Source organism: Bombus flavifrons, chromosome 11 (genome assembly GCF_040668555.2).
Source record: "Bombus flavifrons isolate JBK064 chromosome 11, iyBomFlav1_principal, whole genome shotgun sequence".
NCBI lineage: Eukaryota > Metazoa > Arthropoda > Insecta > Hymenoptera > Apidae > Bombus > Bombus flavifrons.
The window spans coordinates 3,749,874-3,775,713 of record NC_138452.1 but is presented as its reverse complement, the minus strand read 5'-3'; the positions used below and the strand labels follow the sequence as shown (position 1 = coordinate 3,775,713).

Genomic DNA, 25,840 nt, shown 5'->3' with positions numbered 1-25,840 from the left:
CGTCACAGATCTTACTATCAGAAATCAGAAGTTGTGTGGAAACTCATTACCGTTCTTGATTTCCTACAGTATTAAATCATATGAGTAAAATAGATTATTATTATCACATTAAAGTATGCAAAATATTATAATATGGATATATGATATCTTTTCTTTAAATTAACATTGAATTCTAAATATATGAGTATAAATGTATGAAATTTATGAGCATCGTGAACTGTTTATAGAAACTATTTATTTATATTATCTCTACTTATGTAATTCAAGATTACCGGATAATAAACAACTCGTTATGGTATCCTTGAAATATTTATTCAGATATAGGAGAATCTACATTGTAAAACAACAAAAATGATTTAGCAATAATATCTAATGTATAAAATTATAATAAGAACTTCTAATTTATATTACTATTTTTATATATATTTAAATTTTACATAACCTCTGTATAAAAAACTAAATTTAAAATCTGGCAATTTATTTAAATACCAGCAAGTTTTATTATACATATATATAAAATCAAAACTTTTATATTTCCCTTCTTTTTATACAGGTTTTCTAGTAAATGTCAAAAATTGTCGATGCGTTTCACTAGTGGTTAAACGTTCCGCTATTGGCGGGGACTTAGAAGGAAATGACACGCTATTGGCTAGCCAGCGTTGTGTATACTCGGACGTAACCTATCGCTTTGCTCCGTTGCGTTTACTAACGCAATATAAAGATGCACATAAGGAGGTTGCTTCGTTAATGTTGGCGTCACCGCTAAACAGTTCTTCCGTTGACCGAGGCAAGAGGATTTGGGCTTCGGTAGTTTTTTAAATTCGCTGAAAGCGTCTTTCACGGACACGGTGTTATTGTGCACCAAATTGATGATTTGATAGTGTCAGGGCGAGTGATAGTGCAATAAAAAAATTGATTTATTGTGAAACAAAATGTCAACGAAGGCAACGAAGAAGAGCACAGCGGCGAGTTCGAGTGGCAACGTGCAGTCGTCACAATTCAGCACATCAACGCCGATCGGCCAGCGGCCAGGGAGTCCTTTGAGTCCGACCCGTTATTCACGTCTTCAGGAAAAGCAAGATTTACAGAATCTAAATGATCGGTTGGCTTGCTACATTGACAAAGTACGACATTTGGAAACCGAGAATTCGAGACTTACGCGGGAGGTACAGACGACCCAGGAGACTATCACCCGCGAAGTATCTAATATAAAATCTATGTACGAGCATGAATTGTCCGATGCAAGGAAACTATTGGATGACACTGCGAGAGAACGAGCGAAACTAGAGATTGATACCAAACGGTTATGGGATAATAATGAGGAGCTCAAGTCCACGTAAGTCACATTTAGTTTTATTCTGGTCGAGTGATAATGCGTCTCGGAAATACGTATGAATCGATGCAAGCCTGATTTCAAAGGGACGAGGCCGAGGCGATTATAAAATTTACGATTTCTTGTAACCAGCATGTCTCATGTTTTAGCTTATATTCCCGCTATGTTTACGAGCTCGAAACCGTTTGATTTGCGTTTATATTTTATGTATATATTGTATATAATTTGCATTTTATTACGCGTTATTTACAAAAATATCGGAAAATTTGGGGTATAGATGTAGGTGATCATTTGGAAAGTTATGATAAAGGTATACTTATATTTATAGTTGATAATATATTTTTGCAAATAGTATTATTGTTTTGCAATAAATATTTCCGAAATTTATAAAAATAAATGGTTGATTCTGTAAGGGTTGTTTACATACGGTTCATTAGATATATTTTCTATCTGATTTCAATGTTATTTATAAATTTCATATCACCAATTAAAAATGTAACAATATTTGAATGTGTTTGCCGAAGAAAATGATAAAATTAATATTGATACTTAAGAAAAAAATTTTGTTTTCTAATAACAAAATAAAGTATATTTGTAAATAAAATATGTGGAATTAAAAGAAGATAATACATGTTTAAAAAATTATTAGAATTAAATACAAGGATATCAGGAAGTAATATATTTTATAATTGTCTATTTTTATACTTAAAAAATGTATTTCGATATATAGACGTACATTATACTTCAACATTTGCATGTTAGAATTTTTATTACTCCTACATTTGCTTGTATACATTAATGAAGGGTAAACATGTGTAATGATATGCAAATGCTTTATACATTGGTTCAATGTTAATTTAATGACTCTTAACTTAATTCAGAGTTAAGCCATTGTATACATTTATTGATACAAATTGTTTAGTTACATTTTTTTATTACATGTATTATGCACTTCACTTTAAGTGTGCTTCACTATAAGTCAAATGACGCTATCGATGTTGATTACTATAACTAGTCTAAATATCTAAGGAACATCAAACATAAATGGGATTTTTAGATTATGTTAATGCAATAAAAATTCATTTATAGCATTTGTATAGTTTTATCAAAATATGGGTATAGATATATATCTGTGAAAAGAATTTGTACGTTTGTTTACTTTTCCCTTTTCCTAATTGTTACATTCTAATCTAAAGAAAATATACCACGAAGTTTATCTATAGTATTCTTTAAAATCGAATATCAATTCCTTATGTTTATTTTTCCGAAATATATATCGCCAGAACGTAGTTGAATAAAATTTTCAAGAGAATGATGTTCCATTGATAAAATTCGTTATAAAATTTTCGGAATATTTGGGTGTGCCTAACTAACTTGAAACGTGACGTTACTACGAGCGATTGTGTCACGTTTACTATGCGGCGGTGATGTCATCTTCAACCGCATGTATAACCTCGACTAAAAACATTGACCTCCTTTCGAGCAAGCGTTTGAGCAATCGATAAAAATACAAGTAAAACGAGAAACGAGAAGCGGGAAATACATATTACTTTGTTTAACAGGCTAAAAGATAGAAACGAATAAAAGTATGTATGTATATACATATAGTATGTAGAAATGTCTTTAGATTTATTGTAAACATATATTTAATATTATGAAATATTGAAAATTTAATAGTTTATATTTTTATGAATAAACACAAGTAATAAAATGAAAAACTAATGTTTTGGTTGAATTGAATTCGCTTTGACTCTTTGTAGTTTACATACATAGTATATTTTGAGGAATATCAATATAGTACATATGTATATATTTGCTTGTGTTTTGTTTAACGGAATATTTCCACTATGTTTTTGAACGCGACTGCTGAGGGTTTTAGCGTCCGGATTTATATTCAGCTTTTTGTTTTATTTTGTATTGTAAAGTGTATTGTAAAGTGTAAACCAGTCGTTAAAAAATTCGAAATGTGTAATATTTTTAATTTTCCCAATCATTTTTTTATCGATCTTCAAAATTTACTACAGTTATCATTATGATGAAACTATATGTAACATATATGTATACATACATTGTCAATGTTGGCTATATAGCAGTTATAAAAAACGATACTTCTTGGTGAGGGAAGTGACATTGATAGAGTTGTAAAATACTTGTTTTCGTATGATGATCGAAACCTAGCGTTTTTTGTGGTAAAATCTTGTCATGGGTAAAATTTATATATGTGTAGCCTGTAAATTTTACTTCATTCCAGGGAATCGTTTTCAATTTTATACACTTATTATTTTTTAATTGAGTATTTGAATTAGTTTTTTATTTGCTACATTTTATTTTATTTATCACATTTTTATATCACATTGATACATATTATATTTTACGAGTCTAATATACTGTACATTTTAAACTAACGAAATATTAAAACTTTTCGAGACATCGTTGTACAAAATAAAATTCTCGATGTGGGTCGTTGCCTGAAATAGAAACACTAAAGCTCTCTTGTTTTCGACTACCAGAATGTCTTAAATGATTAAAATTTTTTCATGGAATTTATTATGTATATACATACTTAGAAGAGAAATATGAAAAGATTTTTTGTATTATACAATGTCAAATTTAATATTTTTAATACATAAATGGAGAACAATGCATGAGATTGCACTGTTGAGTTATGAAAGTTTTAGATATTATATTTAAATATAATATATTATACATTTTATCATATATAGATTATAATATTTCAATATATTATATTATGATATTAAATATTAATATTATAATATTAAAATATCTAAAATCTATAACTGTATTTTAAATATTTCTTAACTAATAAATTTTGTAAATATTTTGTGTGGTTTTCTCAGATTAGATAAAAAGTTAGTGGATTTACAAGTTGCTGAAAGAAATTCATTATTATATGAAACACGCTATAATGATTTACAATCACAATATAATCAGTGTCAAGCAGAACGTAAAAAGGATACTGAGAGGAGAAATGAATTAGAACAGGAAGTAGAGAAATTGAAGGCATTATTAGAAGATTCCCGTAAACATCTGGGAGAAGAAACTCTACAACGTATTGTTCTTGAAAATAATATTCAAAGTCTAAAGGAAGATATTAGCTTTAAAGACCAAATGTATCAACAGGAATTAACGGAAACACGAACAAAGAGACAGGTTTGTATTTGACGGTATTTAGTTAGTGCCATTTTAGAAAATAACCACATAGTTATAGTTATATTTAGTATAAATGTTTCTGTATGATTGTCCATTTTTACTATATTTTATTCTAGATTGAAATCTCTGAAATAGATGGTCGTCTTGCTGAGGAATATGAAGCTAAAATGCAAAAATCTTTGCATGAATTACGAGATCAATATGAAGCTCAGATGCGAGCTAATAGAGAAGAAATTGAATTATTATATGAAAATAAAATTAAAAATTTGGCAGCCCATGCCCAACGTAACAGTGGAGCAGCAAGTTTAGCTGTTGAGGAATTAAGGCAAACAAGAACAAGGATTGATACACTTAATCAAAGAATCAATGAATTGGAAGCATCAAATAATGCTTTTAGTGCACGAATAAGGTAATTTATTATGAACTAATTGAATTTATATTTTTATGTAATAAATTTTAAGTATTTTAAGCTATTGTACAAGTTGTAATAATTTAAATATAGGATAAATTTAAATTTATTGTACAAATTTAAATACAGGGATTTAGAAAATTTACGTGAAAATGAGAAGGCCCGTCACGCAGAAAATGTAGCATCTTTGGAAGCAGAGCTAGCACGTATACGTGATGAAATGGCTCAACAAATACAAGAATATCAAGATCTTATGGATATCAAGGTTGCTCTTGATTTGGAAATTGCAGCATATCGAAAACTTTTGGAATCTGAAGAAGCCAGGTAGTACAGTTAATGTTCTATAAAAATATTTATAACTTTTATATATTATAATACAATGTAGTTACAAGCATTAAATGAAAATGAATTTTGTAAATATTTCATATTTATTTATTTACAGATTAAACATCATGCCTGTACAGTCAAGTTCAACAGCATCTAGTGGTAGGACTACTCCTTCACGACATACGCCATTAAGAAGTGGAAAACGAAAACGCACTTTGTTAGAGGAAAGTGAAGAACGTAGTAGTACTGATTATAGTGTATCTGGAACATCTAGAGGGGACATAGAAATTACAGAAGCTGATCCTCAAGGACGATTTGTCAAACTCACCAATAAAGGCAATAAAGTAAGATATTTAGCACTGAATAAAGTATTTCAGCATGTTCAATAATTCTATCATACTACATTTAATGTTTTCAATTTATTTTTATTTTTTATAGGAAATAGCACTTAGTGGTTGGCAAATTATTCGTAAAGCTGGTTCTCTGGAAACAGTATTTAAGTTCCATCGTACTGCAAAATTAGAAGCAGGTGCAACTGTAATGGTGTGGTCTGCTGATATTGGTGCCACCCATGAACCACCATCAAATATTGTTATGAAAGGCCAAAAATGGTTTACATCAGATGTTATGACAACTACACTTCTTAACAATGATGGCGAAGTGAGTATTTCTTACATTTTGTTACTATTGTGTTATTCAATGAATGTAAAGAATATCTTCAATATTTTATTGTTCGAATAGGAAATAGCTACTTCAGAGTGCAAAAGACAACAGTTGTCTACATCTCTATCCCGACATAGGGAAAACTTGGGTTTTCGACCTTCGGAAGAACTTCACCATCAACAGGTATGTATAAATATGCAGATATAATATTAAGATAGAGGTTATAGAATTATACACATTATGATAGTCGATCTTAATTCGGCTTATTCTTTTTTTTATTCACAGCTAAACCAAATCTTAAAAGGTTTATTTTATTATTTAGGAATAAGTATTAGCGTTATATGTTTTTAAAAATATTTTAATACTATTTTACTCAGTAATGATATTAATAAGAACATTGAAAATATAAGTGAGAAATATCATAAATACGACCTTTAAAAATTGTTACTGTATCAATGTCCATAGTTGCAATGAAAACTTAAAAACCAATTACAAAATAATTAATGATCTTATTATTTCGAAAAATTGTTTCTTTTTTGTAATTGTATTTAGTTAAAGAAGACAATGTGGCTATAAAACATTCTAATTTTCTTGTCATTTATTTTTATAAAATTCTTATACAAAGTTTCTTTAAGTTTTCTTTAAATTGATTTTATTGTTAGATTTAATACTTTAAATATAAAATAAAATCGGGATATGTATCATCAACGAATCTTCTTATTCCATAGAGAAGATATCTCTACCCATATTAAGTGGGCGAGCGAACGGTTCTGATGGGTCAATTTATGTAAGTTTTCTACTTATCGAACGTTAAAATAGTCGTCGATGATCAATGTCATTCGCGCTTTAAGTAAAAGAAATTATTTGCTTTGTGTTTTCTTCTTCACAGCACTTTATTTTCATGCTCACGCTTAACTAAAACATCATGAGTGTTAAGAATATAATGTAATTTTTGGTTAAAATATAAACATCTCATTAGTTAACCACATTGTCTTTAAGATATATATTTAAACAAGCTCATTATACATATAAATATACAGTTATTGTTCAACATTTTTCATTATCATCGATATTGTTATTAACACAATACTATTGGTATTCTTACTTATTGATACTTATATCAATTAAACCGTTAAAGTACTAAAAAGTTATTAACATATAGTCCATCACTTTATTGCTGTTATATTTACTTATTGAATTGGTTGAAATTTATACGAATCAACATCTTTTTTTATATATAAAAATAAAAAAAATTATTTTTCATTTGTATTTATAGAGGCTTATTAGAAAATTTCGCCGATGTGATGCATGCATAAACATTATTTTAACATTTTTCCAGAAAAGTTTGGTATTAACTAAGTGAAATCAGTTGATGGAAATATTCATCAAACGATTTCATTGTTTCAAAAGTACATATATATCATTCGTTAAATTTAATTTACAGAATAAAAGGTTCCATTAAAATATACAAATTGCCTGCGTCAGTAATAAAATAATTATATATTTCTTACCAATAAAGTAAATATTATGTGCGTGTATATTTTTAATATATGCACGTGTGTATATCTTTACACGCATGTAAGAATAAACGTACAATATTTATTTCTCTCATAAATTTCTTCATAAAAAATTAACATTCATTAATATTGGCTTAAGATTCTGTAACTAATAATTGTCGAATAATATATATAATGACATAATATAATCATATCATGCCAGTTGGATTCATCGAGCGAACCAATTTTAATTCAGGTATCCAATCATAATATTTTTGTCTACATAAATATGATTCTTTTTTTGTTTCAGGGTGATCCTCAAGGAGAAGAATTTTGTCGCCTTATGTGAAAATAAGTCCACAATATAATCTCAAGAATTCTAACAGCACGTTTTTAAAATTGCTTAAAAAAAGGTACACAGAAAAAGCACTTGAGAGAATTTGGTTTAGAAATCAAATCTCAGAAGTTTCATTAATATAAAGAATTCATATAAAGTTTCGAATGATATATTTTGCTTAAGAAAACAATAAAGAAGAGATTAAAAACAGAATTCACGACACATGTTAGTACTTTATATTTATAGAGATATGTACTACATATGAGAAAATATTCTGTAATATAATGTTAAATCAAACTTAATGAAAAGTTTCATGGAGATTGAAACGATTATTGCATTTACATATTTGCACTTCATACAAAACTTATTTGTCTGTTATATCAGAGTTGCTGCTTTATTGGATAAGAAGCACGAATAATCTTTTCAGCGAATAACTATTTTTGGCGTACCATTTATTTCTACCTAGTCGTTATCGTGCCTTTTTAAATGTAAAAGAAAGAGATCTTTTTTCTTAGTAGGTAGTAGTATTTATTTTTAAGTACAAACCCGGATGCAATAGGAGCGTGGTGCCCGCCGTATATAATATTTAGATTAATTCGTTTGACAGGAAAATATTTTCTGATATGTATACTGAGTTTTCTATTAATTAATAAGACAAATAAAAAAATGGAACTATGTTTATTGCAAAATGTATCAGCTCTGCCATCCGGAACATCATTTTGTTAATTGTATTCGACTTTATACCATTTATACAAGTAATAAAAATCTATAATTAACCATATCCCTATTATCTTTTCTTATAGTCCTTATCTGTCATTAAATTCTATGTAATTTAATCAATACATAATTTATATTTTTCTCTTATAGAATAAATTTCAATTTTGCTTTTTGTGTTAAAAATTTAGTAAAAATAATATGATATCCGTTCTTTCAATTTATTCAATAATTTTACTAAGATTTTAATTATTTTATCGTGCACAGTTCTGAACGGTCGGTATTACAGAATGTCATGCGATAATTTTTATATTCACTGTAGCAAATCGCAAAGGACCTATAGGAGCGTTCAGACGATCAACATTATTGTCAATATTTAAGGTTCTCAACATTCTATTGACAATATATATTGATCGCCCAGACTTTAGATGGTCTCTTAATATATATAATAATATTGAGAATCTTAAATATTGACAATAATATTTACAAAAAATATTGATCGTTTTAAGATATGTGATTCTTCTCGAGATCGATAGTTCAAAATGTGAGACATGAAGTCCCATTTAATATCAGGTCTATTCTATACTTAGTCAATCCCATGGCGTTACAATTATAGAACTATTTTTTACCAGTGATGTGCTGCCATCTGATGGTGACTGGAAGTAATTTTGAATTAAAAATTCCTTAGTTGATTGTTATAATTTCTAATGTTGTATAATTTTTATATTAGATGTTATTTGTAAGTAAAGATCTTGTACAATATAATATAAATATATTGGTAAAATAATGGTGGAGCAGATTCATGTTAACGAAAAACTGCTATCAGCGGGTTCCGTGGTGTAGCGGTTATCACATCTGCTTTACACGCAGAAGGTCGCCGGTTCGATCCCGGTCGGAACCACACTTATCCTATTTTTTTTTAATATCTTCGTTTTACAATTAATAAATATGCTTAAAAAACGCCAATCAATAATAGTTGTAAACAGCAAAGGGTAGAAAACACATTATCTTCTTTTGTACCTACTTTATTCTAATACAACCCTTATCACAATTCCAAAATACTGTCCATTAAAGAGAGAAATATATATATATATAATCTTCATAAATATAGACAAAAATCATATTAATCATTATTGAACAACAATTACAAATAAGGGTATCGTAGCCCTCCTTAACACGTACAACATAATATATTACATTATAATGCAATGTATCCACTCGTCTTATGGCTTGGAACGAATGAAGAGTTCGTCTCAAAATATATAAAGAAAGAAATATAACATTTTCTTTCAATGATAGCAAACAGGAATGAAGGCTAAATTATGTTTTTTACACTGTATATAGAAAGTATGGGCAAAACCAGGTACCTGGTTTCAGTTAAAACATCAAAACACCGTGTAAAGACTTTCAAATATAATTCAGTTCTTACCGTAATAAATTCTTTAAATCCGAGCGTTATGAAAAGCTCAATTCATCAACGCGACACTGAAACTTTTTAACTCGAAATTCTTAAACTTCTATGGATGAAAAACTACGACGTTCTCTGTTCTGCGATTGATTTCTTACTATCACGAGGTCCAGCCGCGAACGTAACATCATCCGTTGGCCACATATTGCAGCTCTTATCTTAGAAAGATATTAATATGCGTCATGACCCGCGTATCCCAGTGTGCTCCTCATTTCCTATCATTAAGTTGTCATCGTATTCCTTTTGTACGGCTTATCTACGCTTCGTTTATAGTTAATTATCACACCTGACATTTAAAATCCAGTTAAACGAAGGGAGAAGAAATGGAGGGAATCACGGAACCGGAAATCAAAATTGGTATATTCGGCTGGCGTTTGCCCTGTCATGCGTTTGTGTTTGCACGATGGGATGAACTGAGTGTGTTTCTTTCGTTTCTTTTCGTTTCTTCATTCACTGTTTCCGTTCTAGAAATCTGGCAATTCACCTGCACCGTGTTGCAGTCAACTGCTTCGTTTTTTTGGCATCGTATAACGAGAGCAAATCCGGTTTTTAGTCGGGCTTCGGCTATTCAGCGCTCCTTTTTCAGCCGGTGTTTTATAGAGACCCAATACAGAACGACAGGATGACAGGACGGAGAGTAGCGTGGACATCGATGCGTCTTTGAACGATCGCGTTTCTTCTTCCTTCTTCTCTCGTTCTTTTTCGTCTCGTCTTGCAGAGAATCGCGAAATCGACGTGATCATCAAAGATTCAACTGCACGTGACGATACGGATCGTCGATGCTCATGCGATGCCCACGTTCCATTAAATTTCTCATTTCATGTACCGTGTGTATATAACGCGATTGATATCGCATCGACTCTTTCCGTCAGTGACATTTAAGCGATGACATTTCAAAAAGTACAAAATTACGACTAATTATAATTAGTGACAGGCATTCGACTCTCAGTTTTGAGACGATTCCACGTTCTCTGAGATTATCAGAATTCCAGCCACTTGGAATATGATTCGACGCTCTAGAACTCCTGAAAGTCTTGGAAGTATTGGAAGTCGTTCACGTTAACACGCGTTTGTTTTCGCGCCTATAGAAGCGGAGATGTGGAATTGGTGCTCTGTCGTTTGTCTTCGAAGCAGACAACTGCTTGGTAACTTGATTATTCGCTTGGTAATTACACGACGAAGTAGGAAATTGGATCGAGTGTTGCGAGAATACTTTGGGCCATCTTCGATCTCTAGTGTTCTTCAACAACTCCTATCTTTGTGCGAGGCGTACTTTGATTCACGTGGCTCTCGCTTCCGTGCTTCGCGTCTTTTCAGACGCGAATCCGCGCGATGAAACGTTACATTGTTTCCACGTTGCCGAGAAGAAAGAACTTGTGAAAAGACAATTTTACTATTATATTGTTTGATCCGTCCGAATGCTACTGTGTGTGAGTTTGATCGTAATCTCACAGGTTAATCACTTGTTTGAATACTTGTAAGAATTCACGTTATCGACGAATGTCGTTTAACGTTTCTTATCTCGATCAAGTAGCTTTATTATTAAACAAAAATATCTGATCGAAAGATATCACTTTTGGGAGCGGACAGCGAAATTATTTTGATCTTTGTCTACATTGGTGTTTCCCTGCTTGTGCAGCTGCTAATTCAGTACTAACGATATTTATCTCATCTCGTGAGTCTAGCTTCTAAATATGTTGTTCCACTTTGTTATCCACTACCTAATTTCAAAAACTTCGTTATCGTTCTCAACTACATAACTTAGCTCAGCCCACGGATACTTATCGTCACTGTTCTCCTTTACAACTGAACTAATATTATTAATGAAATTTTACATATTGTAAGTTACAAGTTTTCAATACAAAGGATTTATTTCTACAAATTACTGTTGCAATTTTACAGGATACAGGCCAGATGATTTCAAACAGACGATCGACATCACATAGCAAAAATTACTTACGAAGCACAGGTTTACCTACATCTAATCCGCGACTACTCGCTTGTCAATTCACAAACGGCTGGATAAAATTCATAGCGATGTCGATCAAGATTTCGACAATACTGGATTTAGTCACGCACTTCACCTCTCGAAACTGTCACCTCTTCAGTCTCGTAATTGATCATAACTTTATTTTCTGCCGCGATATGTTTTCTTGACTACAAACGATTTTATGAAATTTGTAGAAAAAGTAGAATTTTCCCTGTCTGCCACTGTTTTACGAAAAATAGCAGTGGGTCGCAACCCGCTTTTAACATTCCCGAACATAGATCGTCCGATAGATCTCTTCCTATTCTACTGAAACCGCATGTTTCAACTTGATCGTCGACAAAACAACGAAACGATTCATGATGGAGGAGGTCAGATACGATCAACGTAGCCAGATCGGTACTAATAAAAAGGATTAGGTAACAATCGGGTCGAACGGCTCCGATATATTGTATAAAGTTATAACGTATTACGTTAAACAATATAATGCTATAACGGATTACACTATATAGTATAACGTTATATGTTATAACATTCTAACGTAATACGTTATTTGGTATAACGTTATAACGTATTACATTATATAGTATAACGTTATGTGGTATAACGTTATAAAGTAATACGTTATATGGTATGACGTCATAACGTATTACGTTATATGGTATAACCTTATAACGTAATACGTTATATGGTATAACGTTATAACGTATTACGTTATATAGTATAACGTTATATGGTATGACGTCATAACGTATTACGTTATATAATATAACTTTATATAGTATAACGTTATAACGTACTACGTTGCATGGTATAACGTTATAACGTAATACGTTATATGGTATAACTTTGAAACGTATTACGTTATATGGTATAACGTTATAACTTATTACGATATATAGTATTACGTTATATGGTATAACGTTGTACGGTAATACGTTATATGGTATAACGTTATAACGTAATACGTTATATAGCATAACGTTATAACGTATTACGTCATATAGTACAACGTTATATGGTACAACGTTATAACGTAATACGTTATATGGTATAACGTTATAACATATTACGTGATATAGAATTACGTTGCATGGTATAACGTTATAACGTAATACGTTATATGGTAAAACGTTGAAACGTATTACGTTATATGGTATAACGTTATAACGTATTACGATATATAGTATTACGTTACATGGTATAACGTTGTACGGTACTACGTTATATGCTATAACGCTATAACGTAATACGTTATATGGTATAACGTTATAACACATTACGATATGTAGTACAACATTATATGGTACAACGTCATAACGTATTACGTCATACAGTACAACGTTATATGGTATAACGTTATAACGTAATACGTTATATGGAATAACGTTGAAACGTATTACGTTATATGGTATAACGTTTTAACGTATTACGTCATATAGAACAACGTTGCATGGTATAACGTTATAACGTAACACGTTGTATGGTATAATGTTATTACGTTTTACGTTATGTAGTACAACGTTATAACGTATTACGTCATATAGTACAACGTTATACGGTATAACGTTATATGGTATAACGTTATAACGTATTGCGTGATATAGAATTACGTTACATGGCATAACGTTATAACGTAATACGTTATATGGTATAACGTTGTAACGGATTACGTTGCATGGTATAACGTTATAACGTAATACGTTATATGGTATAACGTTGAAACGTATTACGTTATATGGTATAACGTTATAACTTATTACGATATATAGTATTACGTTATATGGTATAACGTTGTACGGTAATACGTTATATGGTATAACGTTGTAACGGATTACGTTGCATGGTATAACGTTATAACGTAATACGTTATATGGTATAACGTTGTAACGGATTACGTTGCATGGTATAACGTTATAACGTAATACGTTATATGGTATAACGTTGAAACGTATTACGTTATATGGTATAACGTTATAACTTATTACGATATATAGTATTACGTTATATGGTATAACGTTGTACGGTAATACGTTATATGGTATAACGTTATAACGTAATACGTTATATAGCATAACGTTATAACGTATTACGTCATATAGTACAACGTTATATGGTATAACGTTATAACGTAATACGTTATATGGTATAACGTTGTAACGGATTACGTTGCATGGTATAACGTTATAACGTAATACGTTATATGGTATAACGTTGAAACGTATTATGTTATATGGTATAACGTTATAACGTATTACGATATATAGTATTACGTTATATGGTATAACGTTGAAACGTATTACGTTATATGGTATAACGTTATAACTTATTACGATATATAGTATTACGTTATATGGTATAACGTTGTACGGTAATACGTTATATGGTATAACGTTGAAACGTATTATGTTATATGGTATAACGTTATAACGTATTACGATATATAGTATTACGTTATATGGTATAACGTTGAAACGTATTACGTTATATGGTATAACGTTATAACTTATTACGATATATAGTATTACGTTATATGGTATAACGTTGTACGGTAATACCTTATATGGTATAACGTTGAAACGTATTACGTTATATGGTATAACGTTATAACTTATTACGATATATAGTATTACGTTATATGGTATAACGTTGTACGGTAATACGTTATATGGTATAACGTTGAAACGTATTACGTTATATGGTATAACGTTATACCGTATTACGATATATAGTATTACGTTATATGGTATAACGTTGTACGGAAATACGTTATATGCTATAACGCTATAACGTAATACGTTATATAGTATAACGTTATATGGTATGACGTCATAACGTATTACGTTATATAATATAACTTTATATTGTATAACGTTATAACGTACTACGTTGCATGGTATAACGTTATAACGTCTTACGTTATATGGTATAACCTTATAACGTATTACGTTATATGGTATAACGTTATAACGTAATACGTTATATGGTATAACGTTATAACACATTACGATATGTAGTATAACGTTATATGGTATAACGTTATAACGTATTACGTTATATAGTATAACGTTATAACGTAACACGTTGTATGGTATAATGTTATTACGTTTTACGTTATGTAGTACAACGTTATAACGTATCACGTCATATAGTACAACGTTATATGGTATAACGTTATATGGCATAACGTTATATGGCATAACGTTATAACGTAATACGTTATATAGCATAACGTTATAACGTATTACGTCATATAGTACAACGTTATATGGTATAACGTTATAACGTAATACGTTATATGGTATAACGTTGTAACGGATTACGTTGCATGGTATAACGTTATAACGTAATACGTTATATGGTATAACGTTGAAACGTATTACGTTATATGGTATAACGTTATAACTTATTACGATATATAGTATTACGTTATATGGTATAACGTTGTACGGTAATACGTTATATGGTATAACGTTGAAACGTATTACGTTATATGGTATAACGTTATACCGTATTACGATATATAGTATTACGTTATATGGTATAACGTTGTACGGAAATACGTTATATGCTATAACGCTATAACGTAATACGTTATATAGTATAACGTTATATGGTATGACGTCATAACGTATTACGTTATATAATATAACTTTATATAGTATAACGTTATAACGTACTACGTTGCATGGTATAACGTTATAACGTCTTACGTTATATGGTATAACCTTATAACGTATTACGTTATATGGTATAACGTTATAACGTAATACGTTATATGGTATAACGTTATAACACATTACGATATGTAGTATAACGTTATATGGTATAACGTTATAACGTATTACGTTATATAGTATAACGTTATAACGTAACACATTGTATGGTATAATGTTATTACGTTTTACGTTATGTAGTACAACGTTATAACGTATCACGTCATATAGTACAACGTTATATGGTATAACGTTATATGGCATAACGTTATAACGTAATACGTTATATAGCATAACGTTATAACGTATTACGTCATATAGTACAACGTTATATGGTATAACGTTATAACGTAATACGTTATATGGTATAACGTTGTAACGGATTACGTTGCATGGTATAACGTTATAACGTAATACGTTATATGGTATAACGTTGTAACGGATTACGTTGCATGGTATAACGTTATAACGTAATACGTTATATGGTATAACGTTGAAACGTATTACGTTATATGGTATAACGTTATAACTTATTACGATATATAGTATTACGTTATATGGTATAACGTTGTACGGTAATACGTTATATGGTATAACGTTATAACGTAATACGTTATATAGCATAACGTTATAACGTATTACGTCATATAGTACAACGTTATATGGTATAACGTTATAACGTAATACGTTATATGGTATAACGTTGTAACGGATTACGTTGCATGGTATAACGTTATAACGTAATACGTTATATGGTATAACGTTGAAACGTATTATGTTATATGGTATAACGTTATAACGTATTACGATATATAGTATTACGTTATATGGTATAACGTTGTACGGTAATACGTTATATGGTATAACGTTGAAACGTATTACGTTATATGGTATAACGTTATAACTTATTACGATATATAGTATTACGTTATATGGTATAACGTTGTACGGTAATACGTTATATGGTATAACGTTGAAACGTATTACGTTATATGGTATAACGTTATACCGTATTACGATATATAGTATTACGTTATATGGTATAACGTTGTACGGAAATACGTTATATGCTATAACGCTATAACGTAATACGTTATATAGCATAACGTTATATGGTATGACGTCATAACGTATTACGTTATATAATATAACTTTATATAGTATAACGTTATAACGTACTACGTTGCATGGTATAACGTTATAACGTCTTACGTTATATGGTATAACCTTATAACGTATTACGTTATATGGTATAACGTTATAACGTAATACGTTATATGGTATAACGTTATAACACATTACGAATGTAGTATAACGTTATATGGTATAACGTTATAACGTATTACGTTATATAGTATAACTTTATAACGTAACACGTTGTATGGTATAATGTTATTACGTTTTACGTTATGTAGTACAACGTTATAACGTATCACGTCATATAGTGCAACGTTATATGGTATAACGTTATATGGCATAACGTTATAACGTAATACGTTATATAGCATAACGTTATAACGTATTACGTCATATAGTACAACGTTATATGGTATAACGTTATAACGTAATACGTTATATGGTATAACGTTGTAACGGATTACGTTGCATGGTATAACGTTATAACGTAATACGTTATATGGTATAACGTTGTAACGGATTACGTTGCATGGTATAACGTTATAACGTAATACGTTATATGGTATAACGTTGAAACGTATTACGTTATATGGTATAACGTTATAACTTATTACGATATATAGTATTACGTTATATGGTATAACGTTGTACGGTAATACGTTATATGGTATAACGTTATAACGTAATACGTTATATAGCATAACGTTATAACGTATTACGTCATATAGTACAACGTTATATGGTATAACGTTATAACGTAATACGTTATATGGTATAACGTTGTAACGGATTACGTTGCATGGTATAACGTTATAACGTAATACGTTATATGGTATAACGTTGAAACGTATTATGTTATATGGTATAACGTTATAACGTATTACGATATATAGTATTACGTTATATGGTATAACGTTGAAACGTATTACGTTATATGGTATAACGTTATAACTTATTACGATATATAGTATTACGTTATATGGTATAACGTTATAACTTATTACGATATATAGTATTACGTTATATGGTATAACGTTGTACGGTAATACGTTATATGGTATAACGTTGAAACGTATTACGTTATATGGTATAACGTTATAACTTATTACGGTATATAGTATTACGTTATATGGTATAACGTTGTACGGTAATACGTTATATGGTATAACGTTGAAACGTATTACGTTATATGGTATAACGTTATAACTTATTACGATATATAGTATTACGTTATATGGTATAACGTTGTACGGTAATACGTTATATGGTATAACGTTGAAACGTATTACGTTATATGGTATAACGTTATACCGTATTACGATATATAGTATTACGTTATATGGTATAACGTTGTACGGAAATACGTTATATGCTATAACGCTATAACGTAATACGTTATATAGTATAACGTTATATGGTATGACGTCATAACGTATTACGTTATATAATATAACTTTATATAGTATAACGTTATAACGTACTACGTTGCATGGTATAACGTTATAACGTCTTACGTTATATGGTATAACCTTATAACGTATTACGTTATATGGTATAACGTTATAACGTAATACGTTATATGGTATAACGTTATAACACATTACGATATGTAGTATAACGTTATATGGTATAACGTTATAACGTATTACGTTATATAGTATAACGTTATAACGTAACACGTTGTATGGTATAATGTTATTACGTTTTACGTTATGTAGTACAACGTTATAACGTATCACGTCATATAGTACAACGTTATATGGTATAACGTTATATGGCATAACGTTATAACGTAATACGTTATATAGCATAACGTTATAACGTATTACGTCATATAGTACAACGTTATATGGTATAACGTTATAACGTAATACGTTATATGGTATAACGTTGTAACGGATTACGTTGCATGGTATAACGTTATAACGTAATACGTTATATGGTATAACGTTGTAACGGATTACGTTGCATGGTATAACGTTATAACGTAATACGTTATATGGTATAACGTTGAAACGTATTATGTTATATTGTATAACGTTATAACGTATTACGATATATAGTATTACGTTATATGGTATAACGTTGAAACGTATTACGTTATATGGTATAACGTTATAACTTATTACGATATATAGTATTACGTTATGTGGTATAACGTTGTACGGTAATACGTTATATGGTATAACGTTGAAACGTATTACGTTATATGGTATAACGTTATAACTTATTACGATATATAGTATTACGTTATATGGTATAACGTTGTACGGTAATACGTTATATGGTATAACGTTGAAACGTATTACGTTATATGGTATAACGTTATAACTTATTACGATATATAGTATTACTTTATATGGTATAACGTTGTACGGTAATACGTTATATGGTATAACGTTGAAACGTATTACGTTATATGGTATAACGTTATACCGTATTACGATATATAGTATTACGTTATATGGTATAACGTTGTACGGAAATACGTTATATGCTATAACGCTATAACGTAATACGTTATATAGTATAACGTTATATGGTATGACGTCATAACGTATTACGTTATATAATATAACTTTATATAGTATAACGTTATAACGTACTACGTTGCATGGTATAACGTTATAACGTCTTACGTTATATGGTATAACCTTATAACGTATTACGTTATATGGTATAACGTTATAACGTAATACGTTATATGGTATAACGTTATAACACATTACGATATGTAGTATAACGTTATATGGTATAACGTTATAACGTATTACGTTATATAGTATAACGTTATAACGTAACACGTTGTATGGTATAATGTTATTACGTTTTACGTTATGTAGTACAACGTTATAACGTATCACGTCTTATAGTACAACGTTATATGGTATAACGTTATAACGTAATACGTTATATGGTATAACGTTGTAACGGATTACGTTGCATGGTATAACGTTATAACGTAATACGTTATATGGTATAACGTTGAAACGTATTATGTTATATGGTATAACGTTATAACGTATTACGATATATAGTATTACGTTATATGGTATAACGTTGAAACGTATTACGTTTATGGTATAACGTTATAACTTACTACGATATATAGTATTACTTTATATGGTATAACGTTGTACGGTAATACGTTATATGGTATAACGTTGAAACGTATTATGTTATATGGTATTACGTATTTAGATATAGTATAGTGGTATCACACTATACTATATCTAAAATATTTTTGGGTTAATATAGCTACGGCATTTTCAAAAATTTGTATTTTGAATGCTATTGGCAAGCAATTGGATAACTGGATCGGTGTCAGTAAACTTGCGTCTTGGCGCAAAATAAAAACTAAAATGAAGGAAAGGAAGTGTGACACTGTTCGTCGAATAATACAGATAGTGGAAACCTAAAAAGGAAAAAGAAAATTATTATGTGTGCTCTGATTATTGTTTGAATATAAAACGTGTTAATTCAATGAATAATTAAAATAGTGAAAGTGAAAGTTACCTTGTGAACAAGTAATCCTCATACAAGAAAGTGTATGTGCAAATATAGATTATGGATCCCTGTTTGCGGAATACAATGTACGACAGCCAGCTGAAATAAATGAATGTATTAACTTCAATTGTTTCAATGCAAAATACAATATTACTAAATGTTATAACAATATTGTGGTTAAATCAGAAGGAAGTGTGACACTGTTCGTCGAGTAATATAGATAGCGGAAACCTAAAAAGAAAAAAAAAGGAAAATTATTATGTGTACTCCGATTATTGTTTGAATATAAAATGTGTTAATTCAATGAATGATTAAAATAGTGAAAGTGAAATCTACCTTGTGAACAAGTAATCCTCATACAAGAATGTATATGTGCAAATATAGGTTATGGATCCCTGTTTGCGGAATACAATGTACGACAGCCAGCTGAAATAAATGAATGAATTAACTTCAATTGCCCTTAGGCTCTTTTCCCTTTTTGTTCAAACTAATTGGTAGTCGAAAACTAGTATCAAGGAGGTGTGAATTTAGTCTTAGTTTGTAGGAACTATTAAAATGATAAAAATGGATATCGTATTAAATCGTTGAAGGCGCCAATTTACGATAAAAATTAAGAAATCGTTCGATTTGATTTTGTTATAATGGAAAAAGCGTCTCCTGCCATGTCAAAAAATCGTTACCGTTTGATTAACAAACCGACGCCTTGTCAAGTTATATAAGGAACACGGAAGTCGCGCGCGAGCTCTTTTGTGCCTGAAATTCCGGAGAGTAAACATCGAAGAAGAATTTAAATATAAGGTAAATAAAAAAAAAAATCAATAACAACATTGTAACTAGTAATTCATATCGTCTAAACCATTAATTTACAACATTTAAGCTATTAATTTATAACATTTGAGCCATTAATTTATAATATTTAAGCCATTAATTAATAACATTTAAGCTATTAATTTACAACATCTAAGCCACTAATTTACAATATTTAAACTGTTATTTTATGCATTTAAGCCATTAATTTGTAACATTTAAGCTATTAATTTATAACATTTAAACTATTAATTTATAACATTTAAGCCTTTAATTTGTAACTCCACATCCATTGATTTAAATCAATACTATCAATTCGTAGTGAGTGAATTAATGATTTATTTTGTTTTATTTTATTAACGGAATCCATCAAGTCTTTGAAGTGCTATTTTATTTCTATATAGCATTATTTTTTAATTATAAATACAGTAATTAATCTCTCATTTCATTATTTCGTATAAAACCTGTGGTAACACAGAGTGTAATTTTAAGATGTAATTTTCCATTTCTGCTCAAAACCAAGGACACAGCACCATATTCATGGAATCAAGGAAGCAAGTGCAATTTAACCGAAGGCAACGACATCTTATCATTTGTCCATACGCACTACAATTGGTACCTCGCATAGTTTCGTTTCTTCGATGATAAATTCAATATTCAAGTATGATTATGCGGATCCACGTACTACAGCTATTCTAATTAATAAATTTCAATACACGCCACTTCTTTATTATAAAATAATTTTACATCTCTGCTTCCAATGCTTAGAAACTCTTTATGTAAATGGGACCCGAGCGTAGTTACCTCCTCGTGGTGGGTCCCGGTAATTGGTATCGTTTTCCAAATAATAATACACCAAGTACTATTTTGAATATTAGTATTATTATTTGGAAACGATATCAAGCTAAAAACTACTTGAATATAGTCTGGTCTTGATCATCCAAAATAGTTTTGGTGATCTAGACTGGACTAATACCCCCCGCGGGGGCACCGTGGGACATCGTGGGACATCGTGGGACATCGCAGGACATCGTGGGATGCGAGCGTTTTAGCCTTAATTAATCATAAGATAGATACCTATGTTATGTGCATTGTAAGCTCATTCTGTACAAAGATACTTATCTATCTTGGAACGAAAAATAAAGATCTAGTCTCTCTTGATCCCCTCGCTTACCACACTGAAAAAATTGTTCCCGCGATATATCGTTTCACGGTCGCTCAGTTCTTTCAAACCGTATCGTGACGTACTCGCTCGCGCGTATTCCGGGTACGTGCGGGTCAACGTGCACTGGACAAATCTTTGGATTCGTAAGTCGCCCCAAGCACACCTCTGTGGTTAGTAACTGCTCGAAAACTGCCCGTCGTTTGCCTCGAATCACGGGAGTTGTCATCGCACTGGTGATACCTGCGATCCGCAATACTGTCCGATTGGTACTTCGGTACTCGGGCAGAGACCTGCATTTCACGTCCTCCGTAATCCTGTTTAAGTGAAAAACTCGCGGGCGGGGGGACCCCACTGTGCAGTTGGGGTAATGCCTTCGTAATCCTGTTCAGCGGTCCATCCTCGTGAGTGGACCCCACTGTTCAGTTGAGGCCTCTTGCCTTCGTAATCTTGTTCAGCGGTCCCTCCCCGGGTTCTCACTTCGTCAGTTGGAGTGTGTTAAATTGCAGGCCTGTTTGCTAGGTCACTAGTATCATCGGTCGGTGCCATCGACCGTGATAAGATCCAGACGACGTGACAGGAATCGAGCGAAGGTCAATGCTTGGGCTTTCCGCCGAACCTTAGGGTTATCTGGTACACGGGAGTACGTCGCGTAGGTTTGCTAGTTCTTTCGAGAGATCGTGATTTCTTTTGTTCCGGGCGCGCCGCGGTTTTTCTTTCATCGTCTGCTTGTTGGGGCTCCTTTTCCATAGTAGCCTCATTTTTTTTCTTTCGTTCCAAGTTCGACAAATGTGTCTTTGATACGGAATGTTGCCGATAGGGTTGCGAATTATTGTACGATGTTTGTACTAATCGATGTAATCGTTGTATGGGAGATGAATGTTGCGTTGTGTGGGAGATAGATGTTGCGTTACGTATGCTTTGTTCTACGTTTGTAAAGATTCTTGTAACTGCTGCGTAGGAGATAGGTGTTTCGCGGTTAGGCTACGAAATGACTATCTCTTTACGCAGGCCCATGATCAAGTAGAGTCAAAACTCGACATTCTGCCAATAGGTTGAATGTCGAGATCGATGTGTAGTGTTAAATAACCCATGGGCGGGTCTCGTGCATAGTCATCTCCTCGTGGTGAGACCTGGTAATTGGCATCGTTTTTCAAAAATTAATCAGTTGATTAAGAACGAAGCTAAGAACTACGCAACAGTCCAGTTTGGATCACCAAAAGCCTCTAAAAGAATTTTGGATGATCTAGACTGGACTGCACCGTTGGACACCGTTGGACACCTTTGGACACCGTTGGACACCGTTGGACACCGTTGGACACCGTTGGACACCGTGGGACACCGTGGGATATGTCGAATCCATTCTGAGCCCATTCTGTACAATGATACTTATCTGATTTGGAACGAGATATAAAAATCTATTCTTCTCTTTCACTGAATCTTGCAGTTATTTTGTGCATAAGAGTGCGTCACGTGAGTCCATTGATTCTTTTGAAAGATCCCGATGTATGAAATTATTCTCTTATTTCAAATGAATTTTTAACGTATTATCTTATTGTTCCATTATCTAAAGTTCCATGTTTGTTATAATGTATTGACGATATTAGTGATATTTTATGTCTTGTTATAGATGTATCACAGCTTCAACTTCTTTGTCTTCTTTGGGAATGCTCCAATGGTGGCTCAAAATCCAAAAATGTAAGTAACTTTACATATCGTACTTCAATTATGTCTATTCTGTATATTTTTCTTTGATCACTATCAATTAAGAAACGCAATTCGATTGAAAATTTATGAGGTTAGCATTTTCTGAGGTTATTCTTTCATTGAAATAAAATATGTATTAAAGTCTTAATACCGAATTATGAAACAAATGACTAACATATTTTAGAAATCATTAGATTCTTAATTTTTAGATTTTAAACTTTCATATTAGAGTTTAAGTTTTTACTCTTATCAAAGTTTATTAGAATTTCAATCTTTATCATTACTAAAGTTACTAAAGTTAATAAACTTTCATTTTTCACTATCTCCAACTTTTCTAATAGTCAGCAATCACTCATCGTGTTTTGTTTTGTAACAGATTTTTCGCAACCTCCATTTCCACCATTGGCCTTTCAACGGTTCCTGACTGATGTTAGTCTCCCTGATGATATTCGCTGGGATGGCGCAGCATCCATGGTACGTCCTCTGTTTCTTCGCTTCGAACGGTGAGTCGCGTACATTTCTGTTCCTCCGGTCACCCAATCATGTCGTAGGACGAAAGGTCCGAATCGGCACGGGTGACTGGTTGTATTACGTAGAATTTTCTGCGAGCATGGTGACCGCGGGTATTTTTTTATACTCGTGAGTAGTAACAATCTTTTTTTAAATTTATTAGTTTAGGATAGGTCTTGTTGCACAGCGCGATTATAATAATTAATTTTTTAATAATTAGTTTAAACATATACACTTGAGAATATATTCGTGTTATTTATAAATATGCATGTTAATATTCCGCATGAATATTTGCAAATGGCAAATATCTACACGAATATATCTGTTTGACATAAATATACTTGATCTTAAGCAATGAATTAATCGTGACAATATTAAGTCACGTTCGTTTATTTCACTTTGGCTAGAATTTAAAATATGAGTTAAAATTCATTTTTTCTCGTACAAGAATGTGTGAAATTTTACGTGCAAGAAGACACTTCGCGACGGGCAGATTTTTGAATGAAAGCAATAATTTTGAACACTGCTTCTGCACTTTCGAGTATATGCTTTGATAAAGAGATCGCCTGAGATTATTTCTTTCCTAGTAATATATTTAGAGTCAATTATTGCACTTGATTGAGTCTCGACGATGTATTAGTGTATCGTGCACACTTTCTACTTTGATGATTCATCATAATATTTTATCAATTTTCATAACTTAATTATAAGTATATACCATTATTCAATAATTAATTATTAAATATATAAATCTAATATATTCTTACACGCACAAGTTTGTTTTACTTTCAAATATAAGATCATGTTACAGTAATAAAAATTTTAGAATTTATACATCAATTAATAGCAAAGTAAATAATAATAATAAATTATTTTCTATTAAAGAAATTTCTCTTTTCATGATAGTTTCGCTATTAATTCTCAAAGACCATTGTAAATTGCTTACGATGTTTGAATCATTGAAATATATTTATTAATAATTGTATGAATAATTAAGTAATATACCGTAATGATATTCTTACTAAACAATATTTTGTTTAATAGTAGCAGCTATACTCATGTAATATAAAAGCTTTTCATTAAGAACATAATCTTATCCGTAATTGTTACTGAACATTGTTTTAAATATGTTCTCTATTTCTCAATTTCATCAATTTCACTGTTTGAATACGATAAATTTGCGTGCGCTCGTGCCTACGAAAATCGAGCGTTCCTATTGGCGGAATATATTGCGAAGTCAAATAGAACGTGCCTATTGGCGCAGAATATTGCGAAGTGAAATTGAGCGTTCCTATTGGCGCAATATATTGTGATGTCATATCGAGCGCACCTATTGGCTGGAAAGTCGTAGTTTCAACCGGGTGACATACTCGTGAAAGTCGTGCTGCG

General features: G+C 31.1%; 1 protein-coding gene and 1 non-coding gene across 3 annotated transcripts; both read left to right on the top strand.

Annotated features, from left to right (window-relative positions):
- Positions 1 to 735: 735 nt before the first annotated feature.
- Positions 736 to 8,517, top strand: LOC138184762 (lamin Dm0). Of its 2 annotated transcripts, XM_069123040.1 has the most exons (9): positions 736 to 1,336; positions 4,192 to 4,504; positions 4,621 to 4,913; positions 5,043 to 5,237; positions 5,356 to 5,584; positions 5,679 to 5,900; positions 5,982 to 6,086; positions 6,632 to 6,690; positions 7,710 to 8,517. In XM_069123040.1, exons 1-8 carry the CDS (start codon positions 933 to 935, stop codon positions 6,653 to 6,655), a joined length of 1,785 nt encoding a protein of 594 aa, XP_068979141.1. In that variant the 5' UTR covers positions 736 to 932; the 3' UTR covers positions 6,656 to 6,690; positions 7,710 to 8,517. The 2 variants fall into 2 exon arrangements, with proteins under 2 accessions (XP_068979141.1, XP_068979140.1); XM_069123039.1 differs by lacking the exon at positions 6,632 to 6,690 and having other exon boundaries at positions 737 to 1,336.
- A 761-nt stretch (positions 8,518 to 9,278) lies between these two features.
- On the top strand, positions 9,279 to 9,351 carry TRNAV-UAC (transfer RNA valine (anticodon UAC)). The gene has a single exon. It is a non-coding gene; the product is annotated as a tRNA-Val (tRNA).
- The last annotated feature ends 16,489 nt before the right edge of the window (positions 9,352 to 25,840 follow it).

Coding starts and splice junctions, on each gene's coding strand:
- LOC138184762 (XM_069123039.1), top strand. CDS start 933: ATGTCAACGAAGGCAACGAAGAAGAGCACAGCGGCGAGTTCGAGTGGC. Junction 4,505..4,620: donor AAACACGAACAAAGAGACAG/GTTTGTATTTGA, acceptor ATTTTATTCTAG/ATTGAAATCTCTGAAATAGA. Junction 5,238..5,355: donor TTGGAATCTGAAGAAGCCAG/GTAGTACAGTTA, acceptor ATTTATTTACAG/ATTAAACATCATGCCTGTAC.